This window comes from Muntiacus reevesi, chromosome 4 (genome assembly GCF_963930625.1).
Source record: "Muntiacus reevesi chromosome 4, mMunRee1.1, whole genome shotgun sequence".
Classification (NCBI taxonomy): Eukaryota; Metazoa; Chordata; class Mammalia; order Artiodactyla; family Cervidae; genus Muntiacus; species Muntiacus reevesi.
Genome location: NC_089252.1, coordinates 109,169,218 through 109,197,053, shown reverse-complemented (window position 1 = coordinate 109,197,053; position 27,836 = coordinate 109,169,218). Strand labels below are relative to the sequence as shown.

The 27,836-nt window shown below is 60.0% G+C and overlaps 1 protein-coding gene across 1 annotated transcript; it reads right to left on the bottom strand.

Annotated features, from left to right (window-relative positions):
* Window positions 1–72: 72 nt before the first annotated feature.
* CELSR3 (cadherin EGF LAG seven-pass G-type receptor 3) lies at window positions 73–27,836 on the bottom strand. The gene is made up of 35 exons (XM_065933759.1): window positions 24,095–27,836; window positions 21,576–22,226; window positions 20,762–20,987; window positions 20,417–20,532; window positions 20,015–20,103; window positions 19,749–19,906; window positions 19,039–19,202; window positions 18,654–18,779; window positions 18,392–18,561; window positions 17,560–17,745; window positions 16,907–17,023; window positions 16,240–16,411; window positions 15,920–16,061; window positions 15,701–15,821; window positions 15,209–15,392; window positions 14,818–14,919; window positions 13,146–13,240; window positions 12,716–12,925; window positions 12,289–12,484; window positions 11,889–12,044; window positions 11,399–11,573; window positions 10,695–10,862; window positions 10,343–10,469; window positions 10,048–10,254; window positions 9,675–9,849; window positions 9,337–9,449; window positions 8,310–8,389; window positions 7,690–7,813; window positions 7,164–7,280; window positions 6,910–7,058; window positions 6,575–6,684; window positions 6,121–6,279; window positions 5,394–5,594; window positions 3,660–4,548; window positions 73–2,380 (listed from the first exon to the last, which is right to left on the bottom strand). The coding sequence occupies exons 1-35, from the start codon at window positions 27,834–27,836 to the stop codon at window positions 2,353–2,355; spliced, it is 9,945 nt and encodes a 3,314-aa protein (XP_065789831.1). The 3' UTR covers window positions 73–2,352.

Genomic DNA, 27,836 nt, shown 5'->3' with positions numbered 1-27,836 from the left:
CCTCTCTTGCCTCCTTGAGGGCACCACCGTCAGGCTTTGCCCCTAAGATCTGGCATGTCTCTAAGACCCGAGGGGCTCAAGGGCTCCCTTCAACACTGGACACACAGACCTGAAAGTTTGCGAGCTTCCCCCTACCCCGCCTCCGCCTTCCCCGAAGGAAGCACATGATGCCGAAAGGCTTCTGCCTGGGTTCCTGATGAACTGGATGTCCGACAGCTAGGGGTCAGTCGTGTCAATGGACTGAAGGCAGTTCCTAGGGTCGTTTTGACAGCCAGAGCAAATGCCAGGTCAGGGCGGCAGGGCCCGGCAGACATAGGAAGCCATCAAGTTGCTGCCTTGACGGGGCCTTACCCTGTGCTCATACTTAAAGTCCGGCTTCAAGGCGAAGGGACAGAATTCAGGGTGAGATCGCAACCTGGTCCAGATCTTCAATGAAATGAGCTAAAAATAGCCGAATATTCTCGGAGAGGAGGAGGGGGCAGTGCTCAGATTTCTCTCCAAGGTCAACCCCTGGAAATCATTCATAGCCACCCTCCAACCCTATCCCCCACCCCCAAACAGAATGAGGCAATAACCATTTTCTATAGAAGTTTATTCCCAAAACAGAGCGCGGCTTCACGGAACAATTTACACAGACAGGAAAAGGAGTCACTGGGCTGGAGGGGGGACTCCCCTCCCAGAGAGGGGCAACTACAGAACCTAGGACATAGCAAGGACAACCCCCTCTCCCCACAGCAGACCCTTCAACCCTTCAAGGGCTGGGTCACTCTGGGTAAGGAGAGCTGGGGTCCTGGCTGGCGGGATTTGGCACCAGTCAGTAAAGTAGAACTTTTAATCTCCTTGAAAACTGCCTCCCAAGAGTATGCTGTGAAGGAGGTGGGTGTCTGCACAGACCCTCCACTGCCCTGCACGGCTGCTGTTCCCAGTGGTAAGAAGATGCCTACTCTTACCACTGGGCCTTCTGTTCAACAGGGGACTCAGAGCTGACCTTTGGCCTGGGACGACTAGGGGGTTAGAAACCCCTCAAGATGACCAGGTTCAGGGTCCTCACAAGTGGGTCCTCCAAGCCCCTCTCCCACATTCTCTACCTTGCACTTGTAAACAAAGGGGGGGAAAAAAAACATTCTCAACTGTAAACAAAGTGTAAAGTTCACAAAGTTTTAAACTGTAAACAAAGTGTAAAAACCCTTTTAAAATCTTGACCTGTAAACAAAGTAACAAAATGTGAAAGCCCCCAGTTCTGGACATCAGAGGAAGTAATAAAAGTGAGGGTTTGTGAACTGGGTCCTAACAGTCGTTTTTCCCTTTACAAGGGAATCAAGGAGTGGTGGAACTGAGTCACTTCCTGCAGCCCGGGTGCCTGGGGCCAGGGAGGCTCCTGTAAACATGGGAGGCAGTGGCACCTACATTCTGAGTCTTTAATTCCCTTGTTTTTGCTCCCTTTGCTCCCCCTCTGACATCACCCTTCAGAATAAATTCTAGCAGGGGGCAGTGTCAGGGAACCGAATGGCACCACGATATTTGTACACGGCAGGGGCAGGGGCTGCAAGGACTCCATCCACCCTCTGCAGGAATGTCTGAATAGAGGCCTGAGCCCCTCCCCGTGGGAGAAAGGGGAGCCTAAATCTGTAAACATGACATCTGCTGATCCACCAGCGCCCCACAGCATCAGTCCTGGGACATAAGGCAGTAAGTGGCAGGGACTCCGCATAATAAACACACACATCCACGGGGAGGGGCAGCATGAGCGAGCCCCTGTGAGGAGGTCAGAGGCCCCTGTTTTCAAGACCAACCCTCCAAGCCCCCAAAGTGTGCCCTGTAACATCCAAGCAAAAGCAAAGATTAATTCTGCACTTGGGGCCCCGACAGTACGCAGATCAACCAGGGAATAGGGGGTGGGGGTGCATTTACCCCTCCTGTCTGAATCCTCCCCATTAAGATGAGAGGAAAGAGCCAATAATTTGCCAGGGACCCAAATGGGCCCAAACTCTGCACCTCTTTCCCCTCTGTCCCCCTCCCCCTCCCAGCCCAGCCTTAGAACCCCGGGAGACAGAAAAGCTGAAAAATAACATAAGCATATCTCTCTGGTTACAAAGGTACAAAACGTATAAAAGTCCTCCCTTCAGCTCCCTTGCTCCCTCCAGCTCCCTTGCTCCCCGCACCTGTTACACGCTTGCACACGCTTGCACACGCTCACAGAGGAGCATGGACAGTCAGTGCTACAGCAACAGGGAGAGCTGGGAACGGGGCTGTGGGAGGCTGCCCCAGGATTGGCCCCCAAGTCCCAGAGCCTCTTTTGTTAGCCCAGATCCTCCATCACCCTCTGCTGGTCCTCTTCTGCTCAGCCGCTCCTCAGGAGTGACCCTCACTTCTGGGAACTCTGTGGAGTTGAATGTGGAGATTGAAAGTGACTGCTGAGAGTCAGGTCCCCCTGGACAATCCACCATACCTGACCCGGGCCACCTCCCCCATCACCTTATCCTCTTAGTCCCCAGCCTCCTTGTGTCCACTCTGTGGTTCTTAGAGCTCTTCACCCATTCTGGAACCCAGACTCACCAGCAAGGCCCTTTGACTGGCCACCTATGTCTTTTCTTTAAGCACTGAGTGAGCATCTACTGTGTACAGATTCTGTTAAACACCTGACCAAAACAAAATCTCCCAGATCTCCACACCTCAACAAGTTTGCTACCGCAGGCCTATTTTGCAGATGATGAAACAGGCTCAGAGAGGTCAGTGTGAGTGCAGAGCCTGAGCCTCGGCTTGGTCCTCCCAGCCCTCCGCAACAGTCAGACCCCAAGGCTGGGCTGCAGGAGGGCCCAGGGGGTGCTCCCAGCTCCCTCATCCCCATCCCAGCATCCTTCCAGAGCCTTGGGCACCTCAGATCTCCTCCTGCACCCTCTATTCCCGTCTTCGCCCCCATCTCTGCTCAAGTTCTGATGGTCTCCTTCCCCAGTCCCAGGGTCTCCTTCCCTCTGAAGCCTTTTGTCACCCTACAGACCTCCACAAAACCTGGCCTAGTTGTTCCTCCTCCTTAAAAATCAGCTCTGCTTTTGGCTTCCAAGGCCTGGTCCTTTCTGGTTCCTCACCACTCTCTCTGACTCCTGTACCCAGCTTCATCCCCTACCCTACAAATAAGCCTGAGATGCACCAGGTCCCAGCTCAATTCCTCTGTGGCCCACCCCACAGTGCCTACAGGCAGGAGGAACTTCATATAGACTGAATGAGTAAGAGAATTAATGATTCACTCTCAAACTGAAGTTCCACAGCCTGACCCTATGTCTGACTTCTCTTTATCCACACTCCACCCTAAGCAAAGCTCCCAAGCAGAGACTCCTCCTCTCCTCCCTTCCCCTTCCACATTCCAGGCTACCTCCTGCCCTCCCCCTTCCACGAACTCAAGCTCTCTGGAAGGCACCTCACTCTCCTCCTGAATCCAGGAGGTGCAGGCCGAGGTCACACAACCACCCAGTTCCTGCTTATCACCCCACTCGCTGCCAGACTTCTGCCCTCAGCCCGTGGCTTCCTGGCTGTGCCAAGCCCAGGGCAGCCCACGCTCTCTGCCAAACCCCACCCCGTCTGGTGGCAGAATATAGGGCAGGGTGCATGGGAGCTTGCCCTAAACTGACGGGGGTGTGAGCAGGTGGCTGGACACCTCTTACTCTGAGTCTGGCGACAGCTCCGAGATGCTGTGGGAGGTGGCGGACCTAGGCGTGGAGGGTCCAAGTGCAGAGGCCACGGCAGAAGGTGTGGCGGTGGTGTGAGGGCCCGAGGGCGTGCTTGAGGACGGCACGGAGGACGAGAGAGCTGAGGAGTTGAAGGAGGCGAGGATGGAGGAGAGGATGTCCAGTTGCTCTGTGGAGGGGCCATGGCCAGGGCCACTGGGGGGCTCTTCCCGAACTCTGAGCAGCTGCGGGGCTGGCCCGAGGCCTTCTCGTGAGGGGTGCCGGCTAGGTGCGTGGTCCAGCCGCTCCCCTGAGTTCGATCGCTTGGACAGAGAGTCCAGGGGCCGGGATGGCAAGAGGGGGTCCCTTGAGAGTTGCCGCTGGGGACACAGGGGCAGAGGCGGGGGCTGTGGGTCAAGGTCCTGGGCACCACGGGGCGGGGGCAACGTGCTCAGCCACTCGCAGGGCGCCCCTCGGTCCAGCGCATCCCGTGACCCGAAGCGGCCCGCCGTGGCACCAGGGTAGTCCCTGGGTGGCTGCCGCCGTGGTAGGGTGCTTCCCCGATCCCTGGGCTCCGGGCGGCCTGGCACAGCATCTAGGCGTTCCTGGGAACCCGGCCGGCTCAAGGGACGCAGGACCGGGGAGGGGGCCTCCTCCAGCCGCTCTCGGCTCAGCTGCCGCCGCAGGAGCAAGTCCAGCTGTTCTCGGGAAGAGTAGCGGCTGGTGGGCTGCGACAGGCTGCCAGTGCCCCCGCCAGCACAGATGCGACCGTAAGAGGCAGCCGGCACGGCACGGTGGCCCAAGGTGGCAGCACGGCACCAGGACAATTCAGAGGCGCCCCGGGTCTGTGGCACCAGCGGGTACTGCAACCGGTTCTTCAGGATGCCTGCGGGAGGAGCACACGGGGGACAGCGTGTGTCTGGGGGCCAGGAACTCCCCCGGGGCTAGGGACGCAGCAGCCTCTGGGATCCCCGGGACATGGACTGGGGGGCAGAAACCCTTTGGGGAGAGGATACAGAGGCCGCTTCTGGGAGTCCCAGAGAGCCTGCAGGACAGGGGTAAGAGTGAGGTGGCAGTAATCCCTGGTCTCAGGACAGGGGTGGTCCCCATGCTGTGTGGGTAGGGGCAAACCACCCCCCAAGATCAGAGGAGGAGCAGCCCCCAGGTCCTGGCAATGACGCAGCACCCAGGTCAGGGTCAAAGGGACAGAGATCCCCAGGGTTGGGGCAGGAGCAGTCCCCGGGGTGACACAGGAGGGGAGACAGAGACCCCCTTGAGCTGGGACAGGAACAACCCCTTGGGGCCCCTGGAAAGCACAACCAGGGGGAAGAAATCTTCCAGCGGGACAGGGAGAAATCCCTTGAGTTAAGGCAAGAGGGGCCCCTGGGGTCTCTGTGGGGCAAGCAAGTCTCAGGCCAGAATGGGGCTGTCCTGTGGGACCCTGAAGCAGCGTAGAGGAGCAGAACCCCCCACATGAGGGAGACAAGCCCTCAGGGTCTCTGTGAGGCTGTTTGGATTAAGAAGATGAAATCCTCTGGCTCAGGGCTTGGCCACTTCCCAGGGGTCCCTGGAGCACAGGCTTAAGTCAGTCTTCTGTTCTATGTTTTGGTTTTTCAGCCAGGGCATGTAGAATCTTAGCTCCCCCAACCAGGGATCGAACCCCCACACTCCCTGCACTGGAAGTGAAGCCTTAACCACTAGACCCCCAGGGAAACCCCGAGGGCTCCATACCTTTTCTCTGGCGCTGGGCCCCACCCAAGGAGGTTTCATCACCACTGGTCAGGGCCAGGTCCGGCTGGTTGTTGTTGGCCGCGTCCTTGCTGGTGTCCAGCCCCAGGCGCCTTTCAGAGCCCCAGGTCTGCAGGGCGCAGGGAGCAGCCTCGCACTCCCCTAGCACTGGCCAGTAGGACAGGAGGTCGTTGCCGTCCACGTCTGCGGAGCCGGGGTAGATTTCAAGAGTCACCGCAGGGTTTGACAACCCCTGCGACCCAGACTCAGCGGCCCCCTAGCCTGAATGACGCCTGAGATCTGGGCTTTTCTCACGCAGCAGTGGTAGTGGGAGGGTGTCTCTCAGAGATGCATGGAACCATCCAGGGACTGAGGCACTGGTAAGCTCCCCCTACTCTTGACTGGAGGCAGACAGATACTGGTGGTGGGGGAACCCAATGGCTAAGGGGTCAGGAAGACCAGGCTGAACCCCAACCCTCAGGGAAGAGGAGGGATGACATGTCCCCCTGTAACATCCCCGACCTTGTTCATCTGTTGCCTGGGCCCCTTCTGGGTCTCTAGCCAGCAGAGCTCTGCTGGGAGGCTGGATGGGGAGAGGTGTGGGAGCACCCCACGATGACCCCAAAGTCAGTCTCAGGAATCTTGAGGGGCCAGCGGGGCTCCTGGGCCACACCCAAGTGGAATATGGGGTATCTCTTGGTCACCCATGGGGCCAGAGGGGTCCTGTCACCTTTGGGGCGGGTAAGGAGCCTCTCGCTCTGGGCTGCTCGGCGGAGTGGACGCTGGAAACGGCCCCGCGTTCGGCCACTGTCCTCACTTTCCGAGGATGGGATGGACAGACTTCTCTCCTCCTCCAAGGACAGGTCACTGTCAGAGTCGGAGTCTGCACCTGGAGTGGGGAAGGTCAGGAGGAACATATGGCAGTGGCCGGGGAAGGTGAGGGACATGGGGGTCTTGAGGGAGGCTCTGGGAACGTGGGGCAAGCTTGGAGTAGGGGGCAGGAACAGCACTGGGACGTAGCCAGGAGACCCAGGGCTGGGTGGGTAGGTGCTTCCTGGAGCTGTGACTTCGGGGGAGCTTGCCCCAACCCTGGCAGCTGCTGCTCCCACCTGGGGGCAGAAGAAAGGGGAACGGGGGAGAGACCCTCTGCATCCCTCCTCCCTGGCCCGGGCCCCCACCTCCACCAGCATCTCGATGGAACATGGCCACGTCCAGGTCAGTGGGGCCAGCGTGAGCCTGGAGGCCGTGGTCAGTGTGGTCAGCCGCCGAGCCGTGTCGAACCAGGACGTTGTCCCTGGAAATGCAGGAGCCCCCATCAGAGAGGGATGTGATGGGGTGCTATGGAGGTGGGGCGCCTGTGAGTACCCAGCCAGCCACACACGGGATGGCTCAGAAGGTGCCCCTGGGTGTGTGGCAGAAGACACTGGGGCAGAGGCAGCAGAGCAGAGGCCGAGACGGCCAAGACGGGGGGAGCCAGCCGCGGGCCGCCTGCCCCTCACGAGGCGGCCCCTGCCCTCACCTGAGGCAGCTGCGGCCCCGCTGGCTGTCTTGGTCCTGGGTCCGGCCAGACCGGGCGCTGCTCACTGAGGAGACGGTGGAGGCACCAAGGGTGATGCGGATGAGGCCGCTCTCCTCGAAGAGGGCCGTGTTGTTGTAGGCACCGGGCCCCTGGGGCAGTGAAGGGGACAGGCGTGTGAGCCAGCCCTGGGGAAGCCTCCAACGCTGGCCTCCCGGGGCCCCCAGCCCGACTCCTCTGCCCGGAGGGCCCCTCACCGCCCCAGGCGCCGGCCTGGCCTCCTCGGGCGCTGCCTTCCTGCCCAGACAGGCTGGCGTCCAGGCAGCCCGTGCGTCTGCGTTCAGGACACAGAAGAGCAGCAATACCACCAGGCCCTGCAGGTCAGCGAGGATCAGAGAGGGGACAGTGAGGGTCCATGAGAGGCCAGAGCAGGGCCGTGAGGGGGTCAGCTAGGGCCAGTGGAAGTCACTGAGGGTCAGCTAGTGGGATCAGTCATTGCAGATGAGAGTGAGGCAGTGGGGAGCCCCCGGGGGGACCCAGTAAGGGAGTCAGGGAAAGTCAACAGAAGTAGGAGAAGTCATGAGTGACTGGAGTCAGTGAAGGTCATTGTGGACCAGCAAGTGGCCAGGAGCCTCAGCACTGATGAAGGTCAGTCCAGGCTCAGCAGCAGTCAGCTGTCAGTCACCGGACGGGCATCAGCTCCAGGCCTGGGGTTAAGGCCCCGGGCCCCACCCTACTGAAGCCCCATCTGGTCCACAGTCAGGGAGAGGGTGCCAGGGTTACCTGGAGCCCACAGAGTCCAGCGTGGAGGTAGTGGAAGGCCAGGATGCTGTGGTTGACCGCCAGGAGGCCAAAGAGCCAGGAGGCACTGATCAGTAGAAGGAGCAGAAAGGAGCTGCGAAGGGTCCTGCCGCGGGAACGTGAAAGGACACAGGACACGCGAGGGTCACGCAGGGCTCACGTGGGAGACGTGGGAGGACACGCAGGGGATGTGGAGGGAAAGGAACTCACACAGAAACGTGGGGGTCTCAGGAGGACACTAGGGGAGTCTGGAGGTCACAGACGGAACCAGGAGTACTCAGGGAGCCACGAGGGGACATGGGGAAAGCCGACTGGAATTGGGAGGCGGGGCATGAGAGAAAGCATGGAAGGCAAAGGGCAAAGTGAGCCATCCAGGCCTTGGGAGACTGGAGAGACAGCAGGTGGAGACAGACGTGTGGGGCCAGGGTAAGACAAGGGTACCGGAGAGGGATCGCAGGCTAGGGGATGAAGGGTGACTTCATCCCCCTACCCAGAATCTGGAGCCCAGCCTGAATCAGGGTTGCTCCGGGAAGCCCCCCAACCCCACCCAGGAGAGGGCTGTCATTCTGAGAATCCCCCACGCCCCCAGCCAGCTAACTCACAGCACAGAGGTCTTCTTGGCCTCCCTCTGCCCAGTGGAGCAGGATGTGCGGGCCGCAAGGAGAAGCATGGTCCCATTCATCTGGACCCACAGCCAGACATTTGGATCAGGGGCAGGGCAGAGAGAGACAGAGAGAGTGAGAGACAGGGACAGAAGACACACTAAGACTCACAGAGAGAGAGGCAGAGCCCGTGAGAAACAGACACAGACACACACATACACAACACCTAGATCAAAACCAAGGAGAAACAGAGGAGCTTAGAATCATAGAAAAAGTCAGAGATAGGGAAGCAGTTCAGTTCAGTTGCTCAGTCATGTCCGACTCTTTGTGACCCCATTGACTGCAGCACGCCAGGCCTCCCTGTTCATCACCAACTCCCGGAGTTTACTCAAACTCATGTCCATTGAGATGGTGATGCCATCCAACCATCTCATCCTCTGTCGTCCCCTTCTCCTCCCGCCTTCAATCTTTCCCAGCAGCAGGGTTTTTTCAAATGAGTCAGCTCTTCACATCAGGTGGCCAAAGTATTGGAGTTTCAACTTCAGCATCAGTCCTTCCAATGAATATTCAGGACTGATCTCCTTTAGGATGGACTGGTTGGATCTCCTTGCAGTCCAAGGGACTCTCAAGAGTCTTCTCCAACACCACAGTTCAAAAGCATCAATTCTTCAGCGCTCAGCTTTCTTTAGAGTCCAACTCTCACTTCCATACATGACCACTGGAAAAACCATAGCTTTGACTAGACGGATCTTTGTTGGCAAAGTCCAACAAAGGGAAGTCCATCAAAGGGAAGCAGAGAGGGACAGAAAGATAGAGACAGGTAGGGAGAGCAGCCGAGTCTGTGAGCCCACATCTCTCATCTCCATGCCAGCTGGGCAGGAACAGAAGAGGAGGCCGAGCCCAGGAAGCCTGCAGACTGCCACCTGGCACCCCTCGGCCGATACCACCACACCCACTGCAGGGCCACCTCCCACCCTGTCCCACTGAGGAGAGGACAAGGGACAAGCACTGTGCGGAGGGTACTCACCACAAGCACGAGGATGACAGGGCCGGCGAAGCTCCAGATGAGGGGCTCGTGGATCGAGATCCAGCAGAAGTCAGGGTTCCCGTAGCCCTCGGGATCCAGGCCAACGGCCAGGCCTGAGGGGGAGAAGGGACAGGACAGAGGGGCTGTGTTCCAGAGCTGCCGACCAACCATCTCACGTACCCAGGGAGAAGCTGGGGTGGGGGCAGGGCAGGCTCCTCCCTGAACAAGTGGCACGGGGGGGCTGAGGCTGGGGTCACGATCAGGGGCAGGGGTCAGCCCACGTGATGGACGGAGGTCTGGGTCACAGGTCTGGACAGGCCAGGGAGCAGGGCCCTCACCCAGCAGCACGGCAGGCACACCCCAGCCCAGGGCGTGATAGAAGCGCATGGCGCCGCGGTCCACGTTGCGGGGCTCCACCTGCATGCGGTAGAGGTGCAGTCCCTGCACGAGGAGCCACGCGAAGGTGCCCAGGAAGAAGTAGTGCAGGAGGATGGCGACCGCGGTGCACAGCAGCTGGTGGGGGTTGGGGGGGCATCAGGACCTCTCCCGCCTCGCTCCACCGCTGACCCCCCAACCACCGCACCCTACCCCAGCATCCCGCCCCAAAGTGACTGAGCACCCCTGACCTCTGACCCTGCACCCTGGCCCCCTCCGCCTTCCTGGGCCCCATGAGGTCAGCAGGACGTGGGTCCCCCGCCCCGGCCCCTGCACCTGGTTTTGGGTCCTGTGGATCCCCAGCAGGAACAGGAGCTCAGCCACCCCCAGGGCGGCAGCCACGTTGGCATGGATCCCCCGCATGTTGGACTTGAGGCTGCGCAGACTCAGCAGGACGGCCGCGGTCAGCAGCAGCGCGGCCACGGACACCGCCATGACCACATGGGTAAACACCGCCAGGAGCTCCAGGTCGCCCTCCAGCCGCTGCAGGGACACACAGGGTCGCAGGGGCTGTCGGGCGCCCCTGCCCTTTGACCCTCCCACTCCCTCAGCTCCCCGAACCCAGCCCCACCTCACGGGGGGAGGCATCCATGAGGACCCCGAAGGTGCCCGTCCGGCTGCAGCGACACCGTGCATGGGACCCATTCCTGTGCACCAGCTCACAGTCCCGTGCGGTCCACAAGCCGTGCTGGTCCGCCCTGTGGCCACAGCGCAGTCAGACCGACCAGCCCCTCGGGGGAGAGCCCCGTCGCCAGGCAGGGGTGTGTGAGAGGCACTGGGAGGGGCTGCGGGAGCCTGGAGTTGGGGAGCCGCATTCCTCATGGGTCTGGGAGCACAGGGGCGTGGGTAGGGGCCCCAGGGGCAGGCCAGGCCTCCCAGGGGCTACCAGGGGGACCAAGGGTTTCCAGAGTGGAGGTCCTCACGGGCCAGGCGGGTCCCACTGCACGCAGATGGCCTTGCTGCGATTCGCTGTCTGTAGCAGGCGGAACTCCAGGCTGATCGGGGACTCCAGGACACCCCTTAGGAAGTTGCGCCCGTGGAACACAGCCACGCTGACCACCGGGGAGTTCATAACTGGGTTCTGGGGAACCCTGAGGAGACACCCCACCTGGGCTTGGACGCTGCCAGCTTTCCCAAGCTCTGGCTGCCCACCTCCCTGTCTTCCCTTGCCCAGAGCTTGGGGTACCCCAGGCTGGGTGTTGTTTCTGAGAACCTCTTCAGCCTCCACTGAGCAGCTTCAACACCAGAAGTCCATGGCCTGGTTCTGCAGAATTACAGCTGAGGGGCTCTGGACCCACTGCGCACATTGGAGCCTGCAGCCTAAGCAGCTGTAGACTTTGTGTCTCCCTGCACGCCCCCGGTTGGCCCCCTTTGGTCAGCCCATCTTCATCACCTGTATCCTTTATGTGACTGGCCCAGCTGTGGCTCTGTGTCTATCTAGTCCCCCAGACACCCTGACACGGTGAAGCCCGGCATGGACAAGACACGCAGAGCAGGAGCGGGGCCTGGCGCGTCTCTGGATGATGGTGAACCTGCTTGTTTGTCCACCATAAATGGGGGAGCTAGGCTGGGTTGGAGTGTGCGGGCAGCCCAGGGGTGAGGGGCCTGGGGGTAACTCTACTCGTACCTGGCACCCCGGCGCTCGGCCTGGAACTGGGCAGGGAGCAGCCCCCCAAGGGTTCGGTAAACCAGGAGGATGACAATGGAGATCCCAGGCTCAGGCTCGGGCTCTGGAGGGGCTGGTGGGGGCGCCACGCTCGAGGTGGTGGCATTTTCCATGCTGCTGCCGCTGCCAGACAGAACTGCCGGAGGAGAGGGAGGAGCCGCTGTCAGTGACCTCTGACCCCCAAGCACCCACAGACCCAGGTCTGACCGGGAGCCAGAATCAAGCATAGGAATCTCTTCTCTGAGGGTCCAGAACCAGGGAGTGCAGGGAGCAGGCACCATTGAAGAATTCAGCCCCCGGGGGCTGAATCCCAAGTATCCAGGCCTGTGAGAGGTCATTTGCGGCGAGGGGGAGGGTCTGGGCAAGGGTCAGACAGGAGGGCCACGCAGGGTCCAGCTTTGGGTGGAGGTGGGGCAGGGAAATGGGACCTGGCCCAGAGGTGACTTCTCACCTTCAGCGGGGGATGGCCGTGGGGCCTGGGAAGGCAGCAGCACATGCGTATGAGGGTCCCAGGCATCCTGACCCCGGAAAAGGTTGCTGTGGTAACGAGGGTAGCGACGGGTGCCCCGGGTGGGGCTGGGGTGCTCCATGCGGTCGATGCTGAGCACTGCCCCGGAGGAAGAGGGGTGAGACCCAGCAAGGATCTCCGCCCTGTGCTGAGGGATCTCCCCCTCCCACCTCCCCCCACCCTGGACCCAAGTCCCACCACGCACATGGCCTCCCGGCTACCAGCGCAGAGCCTGTGTCCTAAGTACAGTCTCCAGCCACTAATGTTGCCATCCATAGCCCCCGCCCCTCGGACCTCCGGGTCTGAGTTCACAGCCCCCTGTCCCAGCCCACCCTCCACATACTGATGTTGGGTGTCACCAGCCCCACGGGGTTCAGGTACGTGAGTTCCATGTTCCTCGCGAGTGTGGCTGCATACTCTTCCAGGCGCTGCACCAGTCCGGCACTGCCCGGGGAGCCCCCAGGGGCCCGCTGCCCCAGCGCGGCCCACAAGTCCCCGGTCTCTGGAGCGAGCAGAGCAGAGCCGGCCCACAGCAGATTCTGGGAGGAGGGAGGTGAAAGCGGGCCCAGCCAGGTGAGGACACGTGAGGGCATGCCTGAGGGGTCTGGCGAGGTGTTCAGGGGGGCCCCAGTAGGCAGGGGGGGTAGGTCAGGAGTGGACAAGGCGGGAGAAAGAGCCCGTGATCTTCACTTCCCAGGGATCAGGAGGGGCCTGAGCAGAGGGGCAGGGGTCCAGGGCCAGGAGATCAGGAGACCTGGGTGCAGCCCCACCTCATTGAAGTGGGCGTCCTGTGTGGCTGTCAGCCCAAAGCCCTGCTGGTGGCTCTCAAAGGCCAGCAGGTGGGCCAGCAGGCGGGCAGTGACTCGGACATCCTGGCTGAAGTAGTGGTCGGTGTGGCCGGTCACCTCCCGCAGCCTCTGAGCCAGCTTCTTGGCCTCCACCGTGTCCAGGACCGTCTTATTCAGCTCCAGGCCATCCAGCTGCGGGATAAAGAAGAGGGAATCACTCTGTGGTCCCTTGGGCCTTTCTCAAAAGCCTCACAGGAAGAAGGGTTTGGCCAGATTAAAGGGCCACACGGAAAAGCCCAGGATGTCAAGGGCTGGGGCATGATGTGTGAGGCCTGCCACGGGCCTGGGGGGACGGGCCGGGGCCACTACTGGGGCCAGTCTAGTGTGCAAGACAAGGTGCAGGCAGTCTCACCAGCAGATTGAGTTCTCGGAAGGCCGGGGAGGTACAGTTGAAGAGGTCAGGCTCCAGCCAACCCCGGTCCTCGTCACACAGCCGCACGGCCGCACCTGAAGGCAGGTGACCCTCGATCAGTCCTGGGGCCTGGACCCCTTCACTGAGGAGGCAACCACAGCACTCTCCTCTACCCCAGGGGAAGCTCTGATGCAGGGTCCAGGGAGTAGGCATCCAGGCTGCACCCCTGGATGGAGAAGACCCAATCCCCAGCCCAGATGGGCCCCAGGCGCTTATCAGTCAATTCCTAGAGGTCTGGGGACCATTTCGAACAGCCATGACATAAAGGACACAAGGGCGGGACTGTATGTATGTGCTGTGTTGCGCTTAGTTGCTCAATCGTGTCTGACTCTTTGCGACCCCATGGACTGCAGGCCACTGGGCTCCTCTGTCCTTGGGGATTTTTCCAGGCCAGAATACTGGAGTTGGCTGCCATCCCCTCCTCCAGAAGATCTTCACAACCCAGGGACTGAACCCAGGTCTCCCACACTGCAGGCGGATTCTTTACCGACTGAACCACTAGGGAAGCCCAAGAATACTGGAGTGGCTCGCTTATCCTTTCTCCAGGGGATCTTCCCGACCCAGAAGTCAAACTGGGTCTCTTGCATTGCAGGAGGATTCTTTACCAGCTGAACTACCAGGGAAACCCTGTGTGTGTGTGTGCGCACATCCAAACACACAAGCCAAGGCTCACACCTACACACAAGTAGATGCTGTGTGACCCAGGACAAACACACAGACACACAATGCTCCCTCTGTCTCTCCCTTTCACATACACACACACACACACACACACACACACACACACAGAGACCAGGTTTTCCAGTAGAATTTTGTGACCAAAATAGGGTGGGGATCAAAATTCGCACACAAAATTCAACTGCCCCAATGACTTTGCTGCCATCTCTCCCTAATCTGTGAGACTGGAATGAGAGTTGAATGAAATTGACCTGGCCCTTAAGAGATCTTATCACCCACCAGCAAGAGGGACACTGTCTTAAACACAGAGATCCCTTCCCAAAAGACAGACATAGACACGTGCGCAGGCACAGGAAAACACACACGAGAGCATGCACACGCAGACAGCTTTGGTCCAGCCGTGGCGGGGACCTCAAGCAGCAGGGAGGGGTCTGTGGGGTCCTCCAATGGAGGACAGAGGTCTTTCAAGACCTCAGGCAGTAGAAAGAGGCCTGCAGGAAGCTGAGGAACTGAGCAGGAGTCTACAAGGACCTTAGGAAGTGTTTATGTTGGGGGAAGGGCCTCCAGGGACTTCGAGCAGTTGGGAGGAGCTTTGAGAGACCTCAGGCAGTGGGGAGGGGTCTGCAGGGACTTCAGGCAGCAGGAGGGGTCTGCAAAAGCTCCGGCAGTGGGAGGGGGCAGCGCACCTGAGCAAACACGTACCCCTTACCTGCACCCCGCAATCCTGCCCAGAAGCCAAGAGAAACAGATGGAGGCTCAGTGAGGGTTGGGGGGAGGGAGCCAGAGCCCCAAAGAGGTAATGAGGGACCAATGTTGCCCCCCACCCCACTCCCACCTCTTGGCAGGAACAAGGCCAACCAACTCAGGAAAAGAGGTGGTCAGAGGACAGGCCGATCACCACCCTCAGCAATGTGCCTGTCCCCCACGTACTCACCTAGCGCCCCCCGAGGACAGGGCATTGAGGCTAAGACGCCAAACTTGGTCTGCGGCCACCACACACCGGATCTCAGGGACTTGGGGCAGGCGTCATAGAGCACTAGGGAAGAAGAAGACAGTGAGGCAGGCAGCCAGGGGCTGGGGCCAGGGACGGCCTCACCCGCTGACCCCTCACCTACCCCAGGCCCACAGCCTACCACTCTGCTGCTGGCCTCAGGGGAGTTGGCCTTTCAGATTCTGTGACAGTCCACCAAAATACCTGGGGCCAATGTGGGAGCCCCCGGGTGGCACAAGAAGTCACCCAGAGCCCCTACCCAGAGAGCCAAGCATGCCATGGGACTTGGTGGCAACATGCCAGAGCCAGCCTGCTGCACGTGGAGCTTGCTCACCCCGGCAGCCGCTGGCTGTCACCTCTGCAAAAGGACTGTCACAGCTGTTGCACTGGCGGCCAAGGGCTCCTGGGCGACAGGGGCACTGCCCGCTGTGCGGGGCGCAGGAACGTGAAGTAGAGCCCACTGGGTAGCAGTCGCATGGCAGGCATGAGTCGCTGCCCCGCGGTCGGTAGTGGAACTCCTGTTTGAGAAAGGGTCAGGGGCCGGAAGTCAGGGGTCAGGGCTTAAGGTGAGGATTTCAGATCAGAGCTTGGAGAGTGGGTAGAATCAAGGGCAAAGGGTCGGGAGAACAGTGCTCACAGACCAGAACGAAGACGGGCCTCAAGGGAAACATAAGGGAGGAATCAGATGTCAAGGATAAGAGGTGGCAGATAGGTCACAGGGTAGGGGTAAGGGGTCAGGGGCTGAGTCAGGTGGCAGAAGTCTGCAAGCTGGATAACAATCACAGAATGTCTACGACAGAGTTAAAAGGTCAGGGGCCAGGCGCACCTTGCAGTGACACTGCCCATTTGTCTTGTTGCAGTTGGGGTCAAAGCCCTTGTGAACGTCGCAGTTGCAAGGGCCACACGTTGGGCTCCCCCACCAGCCCCGCGGGCACTGCTGGTCCATCCTGGGGTGGAGAACCAGGTGAGATGCCTCTACCATATCTCAGTGACCCTCCCTAACCCTCTCCAGCTCTTTCCATCACCTCAGCCCCCAGCCCCTTACCTGTGTTCACAGTGGTGCCCAAAATAGCCACCTATGCAGTCGCAGGTATAGCCATGGGGGGCCCCTGGGAGATGCCGGCATGACCCCTGGTTCTGACAGGGGTTCAAGAGGCAGGCGTCCACACAGCCTGGGCCATAGTAACCTGAGGGTTGGGTCAGGGAGCTGAGGACACCGGCCACAGAGCATGGGAGGAAGCAGGCTCCTGTCCTTCTCGGCCCCTGCCTCCTCTCCAGGTCCCCCAGTCCTCACCATGAGCCCCAGATCACCCTGTCCCCACCCAGGCCCCACCGAGCTAGCAGGTACCCCCCTCCAGGCCCCACCTGGCCAGCAAGTACAGGAAAAGGTTTGCCAGAGGTCTCGGCAGTCAGCACGGGGCGGGCAGGGCCCAGAGGCACAGGCATTGGTCACGACACAGCCAGGTTCCACGTTCACTCGGTGGCTTGGGGGAAGCAGGGCTGGGGACCCCGAAGGCGTGGAGCCAAGCCATACTCCCTGTGGGCAGAGCCGGCAAGGGTGAGACCCATGTCAGAGCACCTCAGCCCCAAATCCAGCAGAGCCACCCACATGGTCTGATGACCCCTGACATGCAATCTCCCTACAGACCACTGTGTGCTTAGTCGCTCAGTTGTGTCTGACTCTTTGTGACTCCATGGACTGTAGCGCGCCAGGCCCCTCTGTCCATGGAATTCTCCACGCAAGAATGCTGGAGTGGGTACCCTAAGCCCTGACCCAATATTCCCATTTAGTGCCACTATTGAGACCCCTGATTATGCTCTCCCTGACACAGGCCTCTAATGACCCTTGATAATCTAAGCTGGACTCTCACCTCCAACAGCACAGAAAGGCTCGACCTGTTTCTGATGGCTCTGGTCACCACCACCCCTATGCCAACCTCCAGGTGAATGCAGCATCTCAGGCCTCAAGGCACCCCTGACCTCTGACCATTCACCCTAATGCCCCACCTCATATTTGCACGCTGACCCTCACCTGGATACAGCCAACCAGACCCTGAGGAGTCTCCTCTTCAGCGCCGTGGGGCAAGCCTCCCACATGGAGTCGCTTTACCTTCAGGCCCTGCAGCTCACTCCCCACCGCCAAAGTGTCCTGGGAGAAGGGGACAGTCAGCACTGGGGGTGAAGGGGGACCGATGAACCCCTGCCCTACCCCAGTGTCAGCCTTGGCCTTATCCTAGCCCTGCATCACCATGCTCTGGCCCTCTGGACCAGGGGGCTGGTCTGGGCATGAGATGGAGTACAGGGGACTTGCTGAAGCACAGAGGATGAGTGACAGGAAGGTTTGGTCGAGAGCTGGGCTCTGGACAGGCCCCTCTCTCCTGGACCCTGAACAGACCCTGAAATTCCATGATTTTGAGCTGGGACGATCGGGAGACCAGAAGACGTTTGGCAAAGTGCTGGCTACAGAGGTACCCCAAGACCAGGCTAGAAATCTGCATAGCCTCCCTGACATGAGGAGGGCGGAGCAGGGTGGGCTTAAAGCAAGGACCTGAGGAGGGGGATTCAGGGGACAACATCTGACTATGTGCAGTGGATGGAAGAAGAGGAGTTGGACTGAGTGGGGTCCGATGAGGTGGGTCTGGTCGGAAGGCTAAGAATGGACCACTCCAGGGTTAGAAGTCAGACCTGGAAGAGGCTGAAGTCCAATGAGACCATGAGGACATGGTGGCCCCGCCGGCCACCTGGCTCCTCCTGCAACTCCAGCCGCAGATCATGCCACCGGCCGTCGTTGACTATCACCTGGTCCAGGAGGAGGTGGGCAGCCCGGCCTGAGGCCCTGGTCACTGTTATAGACAGCAACCCCCGATCCAGCTGTGGGCAGAGAGGCACAGCCCTGGGGTCAGAGCCTCACACTGGGCTGGGGCCGGGAGAGTCAGGAGGTGGGGTCTGGGGCTTCAGAGGTCACAAACAGCAGAGGTCAGCACACAAGAGGGACAGGCTATATTTGGCACGGAGGGCCCTGCGCCAGGGCACTCTATGCTTCTGAGAGTGACGTTAAGGGGCAGAGGTCATGGATTAGGGCAGGTGGCAGGGGAGAGGTCGGCTGGGACGCTGCACCTGCAGAGGATATGACAGTGGGGAAGAGGGTCAAGGGCCAAGGTCGAGAGCAGGGTCAAGTGTGATCAGTGCTCCGAGCAGAGAAGTATGCTCTGTGTGTGTGTGTGCCCAAGCGTCTAGTCTCTCAGTCAGGTCCTACTGTTGGCAAGCCCATGGACTGTAGCCTGCCAGGCTCCTCTCTCCATGGGGTTCTCCAGGCAAGAATACTAGAGTGGGTTGTGATTTCCTTCTCCAGGGGATCTTCCCAACCCAGGGATCCCATGCAGGTCTCCTGCATTGCAGGCAGATGTTTTATCATCTGAGCCACCTGGGACCAGGCCTAAAACCACAGCACTGGTGCTGGTGGCCTCAGAGATTGAGAGCCGAGAGTCTAGGGAAGGGCTCAGGAGGACAGACCCACCTGACAGAGGAGTGTGCTATGTGGCCCAGCCTGGACTTGCATCAGGACCCCCTGCTTCGCCCGCGTCCGAAACGCCAGCCCCAGGTACCACGGCACAGACACGGCCACATCGTTTCCAAAGTCCCAGCTCAGTGTTCCGTTGCCACGGAAATGGTGGGGATGGGCCATAGCTGGTGGGATAAAAGGAGCAGAGTCACAGGCCTCACCTCGAGAACAGAAGCTATACTCCACAGGCCCTTCCTGCCCTGGACTGCCCACTCACTGAGCCGACAGTCTTTGCCTCCAAAGCCCACCGGGCAGTCACAGCTGAAGCCACCCCAGCGCTCTGAGCAGATGCCATTATTCTTGCAGGGGCCGGAGTCACAAAAGTGCAGCTTGGCCTGGCAGCCTGGGAGAGGAAAGTAGAGACAGGACATGCAAACACGAGAGAGGGCATGAGCGCTGGGCTAAACACAGGGCTCAGGGGGGCTGAAAGGGCCCAAGATTTCAGCCCCCTGTTCTCGCAGGGGGTGGAATTGGTAGGACTCAGGTCCTAAAGGCCAGACTGCAGCAGAGTGCTTGCCAGAAAAGGAGACAAGGAGGAGGTCAGAGTTCGAGTCCATCCATAAAGCCCTCTGCCCTTTCCCTATGATGGGGACATGGCCTACCTGCCACAGTGCCATTGTTTGCGACAAAGGACGCCATGTCCACCCAGCGGCCATCGATATGCAGGTCCCGCATGCAGCCAACGAAGTCCTTGTGGGACACGGGGAAGTTCTCGGGAAGGTTGGGGACACCCCCCAGGAGCAGAGGGCCTGTCAGGTCCAGGGACCTGGGGGTCAGGGGTCCAGGTCATTGGTGGGACTGGGGCCAGGGTAGGTTTGCTACTGGGTTGGGGTGGGATAGGAAATGGAGGGGGTAGGACTCAGAGGGTAAGGTGATCGAATGGGGAGGGTAAGATCAGGCTGAGGAGGAACTGGGGCCTGACTTCAGTTGTAGGGGTGCAAAGGAGAGTTTCTGATGGGCAGATGGTCTGGGGAAAGGTAGAAGAGGCTGGGGTTGAGGATGAGGATGAAAAAGGGAGGCAGAAGGGTGGCTGGGGGCAGGTGATGGGAGTCACGTGGGGCTGTGGGTCATTAGAGAGACCAAGAGAGTAGAGAATTTGGAGGAGTGGGTGACTGGGGGAACATGTACAAATGGGGAGTCCAGGGTAGAACACAGAGATAGGGGCTAAGGTGAGGTGGGGTTTCAGCGTTCTAGTGAGGAAAGGAAAATCTGGTGGTTTGGGGAAGGATGGGGAGTTTGGAGGCAGTATGGGAAGGGTGGGGGTGGACTCTGGCAGGCAGGGGGTTTGGGGCTCAGGGGCTGGGGAGCTCACTTCTTGGAGCTTGTTTGCGTGCCGGCAGCCGCACACGAGTAGTTGCCAATCTCAGCCCCAAACTGCAGAGCCACAGCCACATCGCAGTCATCCACGCTCAGCACAGCCACCTTGTCCTTGGAGGGGCCCTGAGCACCCCCCAGGGCATCTGTCCGGGGCTACAGACCCAGTACGTCACTCAACAGGACCCCCAGGGGTCACCTGTTATCCCAGAACCTGGTATCCCAGCTCCTTCCCCATACTCCCAGGCCGAGGGCGGTGCCCACCTTGTTGTAGTATCTCAGATGCACTGTGTGCCACTGCCCGTCACTGAGGCCCCCTGGAACCGTGGGGCTGACCACTGTGTTGGACTCACCTGCAGGGCGGATGTGTATGGAGGCTGGTCTGGCACGAGGCCTCCCCTCCCCCTACCCAGTCATGCAAGCACAGCTACTCCCAAGGTGACCCTGGATGCATCAGATAACTTCCCCCTGCTGGTGGCCACACTGGTCAGACCAGAGTGCCTCTGGACATGTGGGAGAAGCACACGCTTCATGGAGAGAGAAGGTGGTCTGCTGGGCATGGGTGGAGGGATGTGTTCAGGTGGGCCTGGGGGGCTCACACCCCCCAGCCAACTCACCCACACATGCACCCCCTCACCCCTACATTGATCCATGGGGGGCACCCACCGGTGGAATATGTGAGCCTCACTTGCCCAGCCACGAGCTCCAGGGCCAGGAAGTCGTGCTTCTCGTTCAGGCGTCCGTTGTAGAAGAGCAGCCCACTGGACTGCACCGTGGCGAACCTGGGGTCGGGGAGGGCCCGTCACAAGCAAGACCCCCTCCTCACACCCACCATCCCTGTGACAAGAAGGTCTGAGGGAGCCCACCCAGGCTAGGTGAGGGAGGAAGTGATGAGAGAGGGAGGGGAAGGGGCGGTGTCCCATGGGACGCCAGGTTGGGGGCAGTCAGGAACCTGGGTGTTGGAGGTGGTGGGGACCCCATGAGGGCGCGCTGATGCGGGCGAGCACCTACGAGAGGGACAGCGTGAGGTGGAAGCGCTGTCGAAGGCCGCGGAACATGACGAAAGAGCTGGGCGGGAAGGAGCGCGCCGCCACTTCGCAGCGTGGACCCTCGAAGGCACCGCCCGCGGGGCACTGGCAGCGGAAGCCGCCGTCCGGCCCATTGGCGCAGGTGCCCCCGTTGCGGCAGACACCCGGGACGCAGCGTCCGGCCTCCGTGTCCAGCTCACAGTCTTCGCCTAGGGGTCAAGTCGGCAGTAGAGGCGGGGTCAGACCGCGCCCCGCCCCCGGCTCCAGCGGGCCCCGCCCCTCCGAAGGCCACGAACTCCAGGTGAGAGCCAAGAAATGAAAGTCTCGCAGACTGTGGGCACGCCCCTATTACACCTGACCCCGCCCTCTCTCCCCTTCCGGCCACGCCCCTGCCCAGGGCCACGCCCCCTCCTCTTCCTCTGCCCAGTTAAACTGTTAGTTGCTCAGTGGTGTCTGACTCTTTGCGACCCCAGCCTGCCAGGCTCCTCTGTTCATGGAATTTCCCAGGCAAGAATACTGGAGTGGGTAGCCATTCCCTTCTCCAGGGGATTTTCCCCACCCAGGTCTCCTGCACTGCAGGCAGATTGTTCACCATCTGAGCCACCAGGGGGTTGGCCCAGCCAAGACCTCTATTTCTTCGAGGCCTTAGGCTCCCTCTCTGCCAGGTTCTACCGCTTCTGGACTAACCGCGCCCAACTCAACCCCGGGTGGCTCAAGAGTGATGCCCAATGCTCACTTGCACTGTAGTTCCGCCCCCCACTCTGCCTGATATTCACCCAGCCCCGCGCCCCGCTCACCCGTGAAGCGTGGCCGGCAAACGCAAGTGTAGCCGCCCTCGCGCCGTGAGCAGGCGCCGCCGTTGCGGCAGGGGTTGGAGTAGCAGAGGTCAAGCTCCGTCTCGCAGAAGTCTCCCGTGAAACCGGGAGGGCAGCGGCAGCGCAGGCCTGCAATGGGCTGGATGGGTCTAAAGAGCGTAGAGGCGGAGGCCAGGAAGGGCGCAGAGGAGTCAAAGCGCAGCACCGACACGCACTTCATGTAGTTCTCACAGGGCTCGCGCAGGCACACGTTGTCGTCGAAGGGCAGCACGTCCAGCAGCGAGCGGGCAGCCAGTGCCGCGCGGCGCACATACAGCTGCTCCTGCAGCTCCTCGGAGCTGAACCAGGGGCCCGCAGAGCCGGCTCCAGCCCCGCGGGGTGCCAGCGCCGAGAAGCTCACGTTGAGCACGGTGCCCCCCACGTCCGTGTCGTTCTGGATGTTGAAGATGAAGACGTCCTCGGCGGGGGTGGCAAGTACTGCAGCCACGCCTTCCAGGAAGTGGCCCAGGAGCGGCGACAGGAAGCGTTCCTGCCACATGTTCTCCAGGCGCACGGTCAGGCTGTTGGCCAGCAGCTCCTCGGTTATGATGACCACGCGCAGCACGCACTGGGCCGTCACACTGTGCAGCCCATCTGCCGGCGGAAGTGGGGAAAGAGGTCAGTCTGGGGTCAGCGGCTGCCCTTCCCAGGGATAAGGGGAGGGTTACTGGCCCAGTCCCCCAGCACCTCTGTGTTAGTGGGCTGACCCTGTCAGGACACAAGAGGGTCTGGGCTTGTGATCACCAACTCTCTCAGCACCAAGGTGTCAGCAATGTACTGCTTCCTGTCCCCTCCCTCCAGCATGGGGAAGGGCCTGAGCCAGGGATCAACCCACCCACTCTCTGCCCCCCAGTAGTGCCCATGGGTCAGCAGGTCATTCCTCCAACAGCACACAAGATGGTCCCTAAGTGATCAGTAACCCACCCTTCCTCAGGTTATCATGATCAGCAGGCCAATCAGGATAGAAAGAGGAGCCAAGGCCACTGATGACCGACTTTCTTTCCTCCCATCCCCCAGTACTGCAGAACTAGCAAAACATCCTCTCCAAGAATATCCTCCAGGTGAAGGATAACCTATTCCCTATCTCTGGCTAGCCAACTGCTTTCCCAGTTCACTAGAAGGGTCCCTAGCTCTGTGACCACTCAACCGCATCTCCCAGAACCCTGGGTCAGCAAGCTCCTCTCTAAGAGAATCTTGGACCCTGACCTCCTCCACAGCATTCTTGGATCAGCAAGCTGCCCATCACCCCAGACCTGGGTCCTGCGATTTCAGTGGCCACCCTCAGAAATGAGGATGAGGTGCTTATATGCCTTGTCTCCACACACTGGGTGGCTGACAGGGTTTGTTCTTCAGGGAATTGAGGAATGAATGAAGACGTGCCTTCCTTGGCAGTGCCAGGAGTCCTATGCTCCAGAATTAGAAAATAAGCACCAGTAAAGTCTGTCCCAACCCCTGCAGCCTCCAGTATTTAGGCCTGCAAGAGCTTTTCCCACCTGAGCTCTCCTTTGAGGGAACAGTTTCTGAAAGCCTCGCCTCAGTCCACGGCTGCAGAAGAGACAAGCGGATCTCCAGACTTTCTCCCAAAGGGCAGGGCCTTAGTCAGCCTCATCGATAGCAGCCAGGCTAATATGGGTCTGCTCTCTGTCTGAAGCTGCCAAAGGAAGATGCTGTTCCCGACCGAAAAATGAATGGCCTCCCTCTTCTCCACAGGCTGAAGGTCAGTATGGACCCAAAGTAACCCTTCATCTGAACAGGGGTATGATGCTGGCTTTTTCCGGGACATCCAGAGCATTACTCCAGCCTTTCAGAAGGAGGGAAGCAATCCCTAGATTAACAAACAGACGATTCTTGGGCTCCCCTGGTGGCTCAGTGGTAAAGAATCCTCCTGCCTATGCAGGAGACAATTGGGATTTGATTCCTGATCCGGGAAGAGCCCCCATGCCACAGAGCACCTAAGTGCATGTGCCACTACTTATTGACCTGTGCTCTAGAGCCCGGAAGCACAACTACTGAGCCCATGTGCTTCAACTACTGAAGTCCAAGTGTCCCAGAGCCCACGCTCTGCAACAAGAGAAATGATTGCAATGAGAAGCCCACATGCTGCAAGTAGAGAGTAGTCCCCGCTTGCCACAACTAGAAAAAAGCCAGCACAGTCAAAACAAAATTTAAAAAATAAAATAATTACTTAAATAAAGCAGGCAGTTCTTTAAGAGTCTTTATGAGGTCTGCTAATGCCCTAGAATCTTTGGGGTTCTGTGGAGACTGTTCAAGACCCCAAGCAGAGACTATATGATCCTAACCTGGGAGGTCTATGGCAGATCCTGTGGGGTGCAGATACCCAGCGCTCAAGGGATTTTTGGAAAGCCTGGAAATCCCTCTTTGGTTTGAAGTGCCTTGTGGGGGGCCCTGAGGACCTGACAGGCTAAGGTCACTGGCTCATTTGATTAACCCCCGCCCCTCACCTGTGACAGTCACCAACATGGAGGCCACCAGTGGGCGGTTGTTATCTAGCTTGCGACTGAGTCGGAGCTCCCCGCTGGTCTGGTTGACCACCAGCAGCTGCAGCTCATTGCCCCGCTCAAAGGAGTAGAAGAGGTGGTCAGAGACATCCGGATCGTAAGCTGGGATGCGCCCAATGATGCCTGAGGGGAAGGTGTCCGAGCGATTGGATACATAGTTGTTGAAGAGGATCTGGAAGTTGTTGAGCACAGGACTGTTGTCATTCTGGTCAACCAAGCGGACGTGCACAGTGGCCCGACTGACCAGAGGGGCTGATGTGGCCTGCACAACAATTACGTATTCCTGGCGAGCTTCGTAGTCCAGGTCAATAAGTGCCGTCAACTCTCCCGAGAAGATGTCCATTTGGAACAGCTCGGGGATGTTCCCCTCCACAATCTGGTACATTATATGAGCATTGGGGCCTTCATCTGGATCCACTGCAGTGATCTGGGCCACCACTGAGCCCACAATGCTGTTCTCCTTCACTCGCACCTCAAACTCCTCGGCTGGGAAGATCGGTGCATTGTCATTGACATCCTGCACTGTCACCTGGATGCTGACTGGAGTCCGGAGTGGGGGCACACCTCGGTCCACTGCGTAGGCAGTCAGTTCATACACCGGCACCGCCTCTCGATCCAGCCGCCTCACAGTGCGGACAATGCCAGAGGTGGGTTCAATGGTAAAATCTCCATCCCCATCTTCCCCATTCTGGAAAGTGTACTGGACCCGGCCATTGGCATGAGCATCTCGGTCAGTGGCTGAGATCTGCAGGACACTGGTGAAAGGCGGGGCATCCTCGGAGACCAGACCTGTGTAGTGGGAGGCCACAAACTGCGGAGCATTGTCATTCACATCATTGACCATCACCTCCACATAAGTAGTATCTGCTTTCTGTGGGATGCCGTTGTCCCGAGCTGTAATAGCCAGTGTGTAAGTCACCTGGTCTTCATAGTCCAGGGGGGCCTGCAGGGTAATGGCCCCTGAGTCTGCGTCAATGCGGAACTGGGGCAGGTTGTCCTCCAGGAGATAAGTGATGCGAGCGTTCTCACCCACATCATCATCAGAGGCACTGATGATCACCACAGTGCTACCCACTGGCCGATCCTCATTCACACTCACTGAGTAGTGGGCACTTTGAAAGACAGGCCGGTGAGTGTTGGCATCTGTGATGTTGATGTGCACATAGCAGTGATCATGAAGGGCACGGTCAGATGCAGTTAGCACCAGCTTGAAGTACCGTTCCTGCTTGTAGTCCAGGGGCAGGGCCAGCGTCACCAGACCTACACCCCCCTGGGTGCTGATAGCAAAGCGATTCCGAGTGTTACCTCCTGTGATCTGGTAGCTGATGGCACTGTTGGCATCACGGTCTACAGCAGTCACACTGACCACACTGGTGCCCACGGTCGCATCCTCATTCAGTCGGAGGTGGTACTCCTTCATGGTGAACTCAGGCCGATTGTCATTAACATCCAGCACAGTCACTGTGACACTGGCTGAGGCTGAGAGTGGGGGTGAGCCATGGTCTCGGGCCTCCACACCAAAGAAGTAATGTTCCACAGACTCACGGTCCAAGGGTCCACTCACAGAGACCCAGCCAGTGGCACTGTTTATCACAAAGGGTGTATCCGGTGCCACACCAGTTAGGGAATACTCCAGTCTGGCATTCTCTCCATGGTCTGCATCCACTGCCTGAATGTGGATGACTGAGTGGCCCAGGGGTGCATTTTCCAGGACAGAGACCTGGAAGGGCGTGCTGACAAAGATAGGAGTATGGTCATTGATGTCCACCACCTGGATGCTGGCCAGGCCGGTGTTGTTGGACAGCGGGGGGCGGCCTGCATCCTGAGCCCGGATGCGCAAGGCATACTCTCGCTCTGCTTCAAAATCCAGAGGGGCCACCACCTGGATCTCGCCTGTGAGGCTGTCAATGGCAAAGTGGCCGCGGCTGTTACCACTGATGATGTTGTAGTGCACTAGTCCATTGGCATCCTTATCCCGGTCAGTGGCTGTGACGCGAAGCACCACCGTATGGGGGCGCACATCCTCGCGCACCTGCGCCACGTAGCGTTTCTCGCTAAACTGGGGCGCGTTGTCATTCTCGTCCAGCACGGTTATGTGCACACGCACTGTGGCAGAGCGCGGCCCGGGCTCTTGGCCCTGGTCGCTGGCCTCCACCACCAGTTCGTAACTTTCCATGTGCTCGCGGTCCACGCGACCGCTGGTGCTGATGAGGCCCGAGCGCGGATCAATTTCGAAGGCGGCGGCGGCGGCAGCGCGCGCAGCTGGCGTCCCCACAAAGCGGTAACGCAGGTTGGCGTTGGGGGGCGCGTCACCGTCTGTGGCACGTAGCTGCAGGATGGGGTAGCCCTCTTCCACGTTCTCGCGAAGCGTCTCCCGGTATTGCGCCTGCTCAAATACCGGCGGGTGGTCATTGCGGTCGGCCACTGTAACGGCCACCATGGTGGTGGCAGAGAGGCGCGGCGAGCCGTGATCCTGCGCCGTCACGCGCAGGTAGTGACGATCCATGCTCTCGCGGTCCAGAGCGGCCTCTGTGCGGATAAGGCCGCTCTGCGGATCGATGCTGAAGAGCTCCAGCGAGCGGCTGTTCATGAGCGCAGCCAGCGAGTAGACTAGGCGCCCAGCCTCTCCGGTGTCCGGGTCCTGCGCCACTACGCGTAGCACCGCGGTACCTGCCGCCTCATTCTCCGGCACTAGTGCCTGGTAGTTGTACTGCGGAAACTGTGGGTGGCGGTTCGCGGCGCGACGGGGGCGGGCCCGGCCCTCTAGGGGTATTCTCCAGGCTCCAGGCCCGGCCGGGGCCCCAGGGGGGCGCGGCCCGGGGCGCTGCGGGAGGAAGCGGCGGCGGAAGAGACCTCGGGAGCGCATGCGCTCGGGCGTCGGCTCGGGAGCTGTCCGAGACTCGCGCGGTGCTGAACCAGACGCGGGAGCTGTCCTAGCTGTGCGAGGTGCTGAATCCAGTCCGGGGCCAGATCCCACGGCCCCGGGAGGGCGGTCCGACCGGGGGCCTGTCCTCCTCGCTCGGGATGTCGCAGTTCTCTCGCTCTGACCCCTGCGCCCTGGTCCCGACAGTTCCCCGCAGCGGCGCGTGGTTCCCACTTTTGGGGAGGAGCCTCTCCCAGTATGCCTCTGAGAGGACACCGGCTGAGAACTACGGGGCCGAATCAGAAGGTCCGAAGGGAAGGGAGGGTTATTCTCCGGGCCTGGGACCCCTGGAGACAAACCCTCTGGTGACAGACTATCTCTTTGCAAAGGCCCTGTCCGCCTGCAAGAGGAGACCTCTGGGCGCCAGCATAACAGAGACCCTGGTCCTTGTCCGGTCTCCCGCCCGCGGCTGCCAAATGTCTTGACCCCATATTCCGCTCCCAGCCCCGGCTGCCCCGGGGGCCCTCGACCGCTTTGGGCGCTTTGCCTTCCCCCTCGGAGCCCCACGAAGACAGGTTCCCTGACTCCCAGGCCAGGCTCTCCATCCTCTCGGACCCCGGGCGGCTCGGGACAAAGAGCTAAGGCTCCGTTGCCGATCCGCGCCCCTGGTCCCGCAGCAGGAGCTACCTCCGGATCCCAGCCGTGGCCCCCACCGTCCCCCAGCTCCTCCCGGCTAAGAGGGAACAAAGAGAGGAGGGAAAGGAGCAGGAGCAGCGGGGTCGTCGGCCCCCTGAGACCCCACCACGGATGCCGCCTCGCCAT

Excerpts from the sequence above, each read along its gene's own strand:
- CELSR3 (XM_065933759.1), bottom strand. The coding sequence starts at position 27,836 with ATGGCGAGGCGGCATCCGTGGTGGGGTCTCAGGGGGCCGACGACCCCG. Across the intron at positions 13,241-14,817 it reads CTGTCCTCGGGGGGCGCTAG|GTGCGGCCGTGCGGCTGTGT; the intron begins GTGAGTACGTGG and ends ACCTGCCTTCAG. Across the intron at positions 7,281-7,689 it reads CTGGACTCTGTGGGCTCCAG|GGCCTGGTGGTATTGCTGCT; the intron begins GTAACCCTGGCA and ends GCTGACCTGCAG.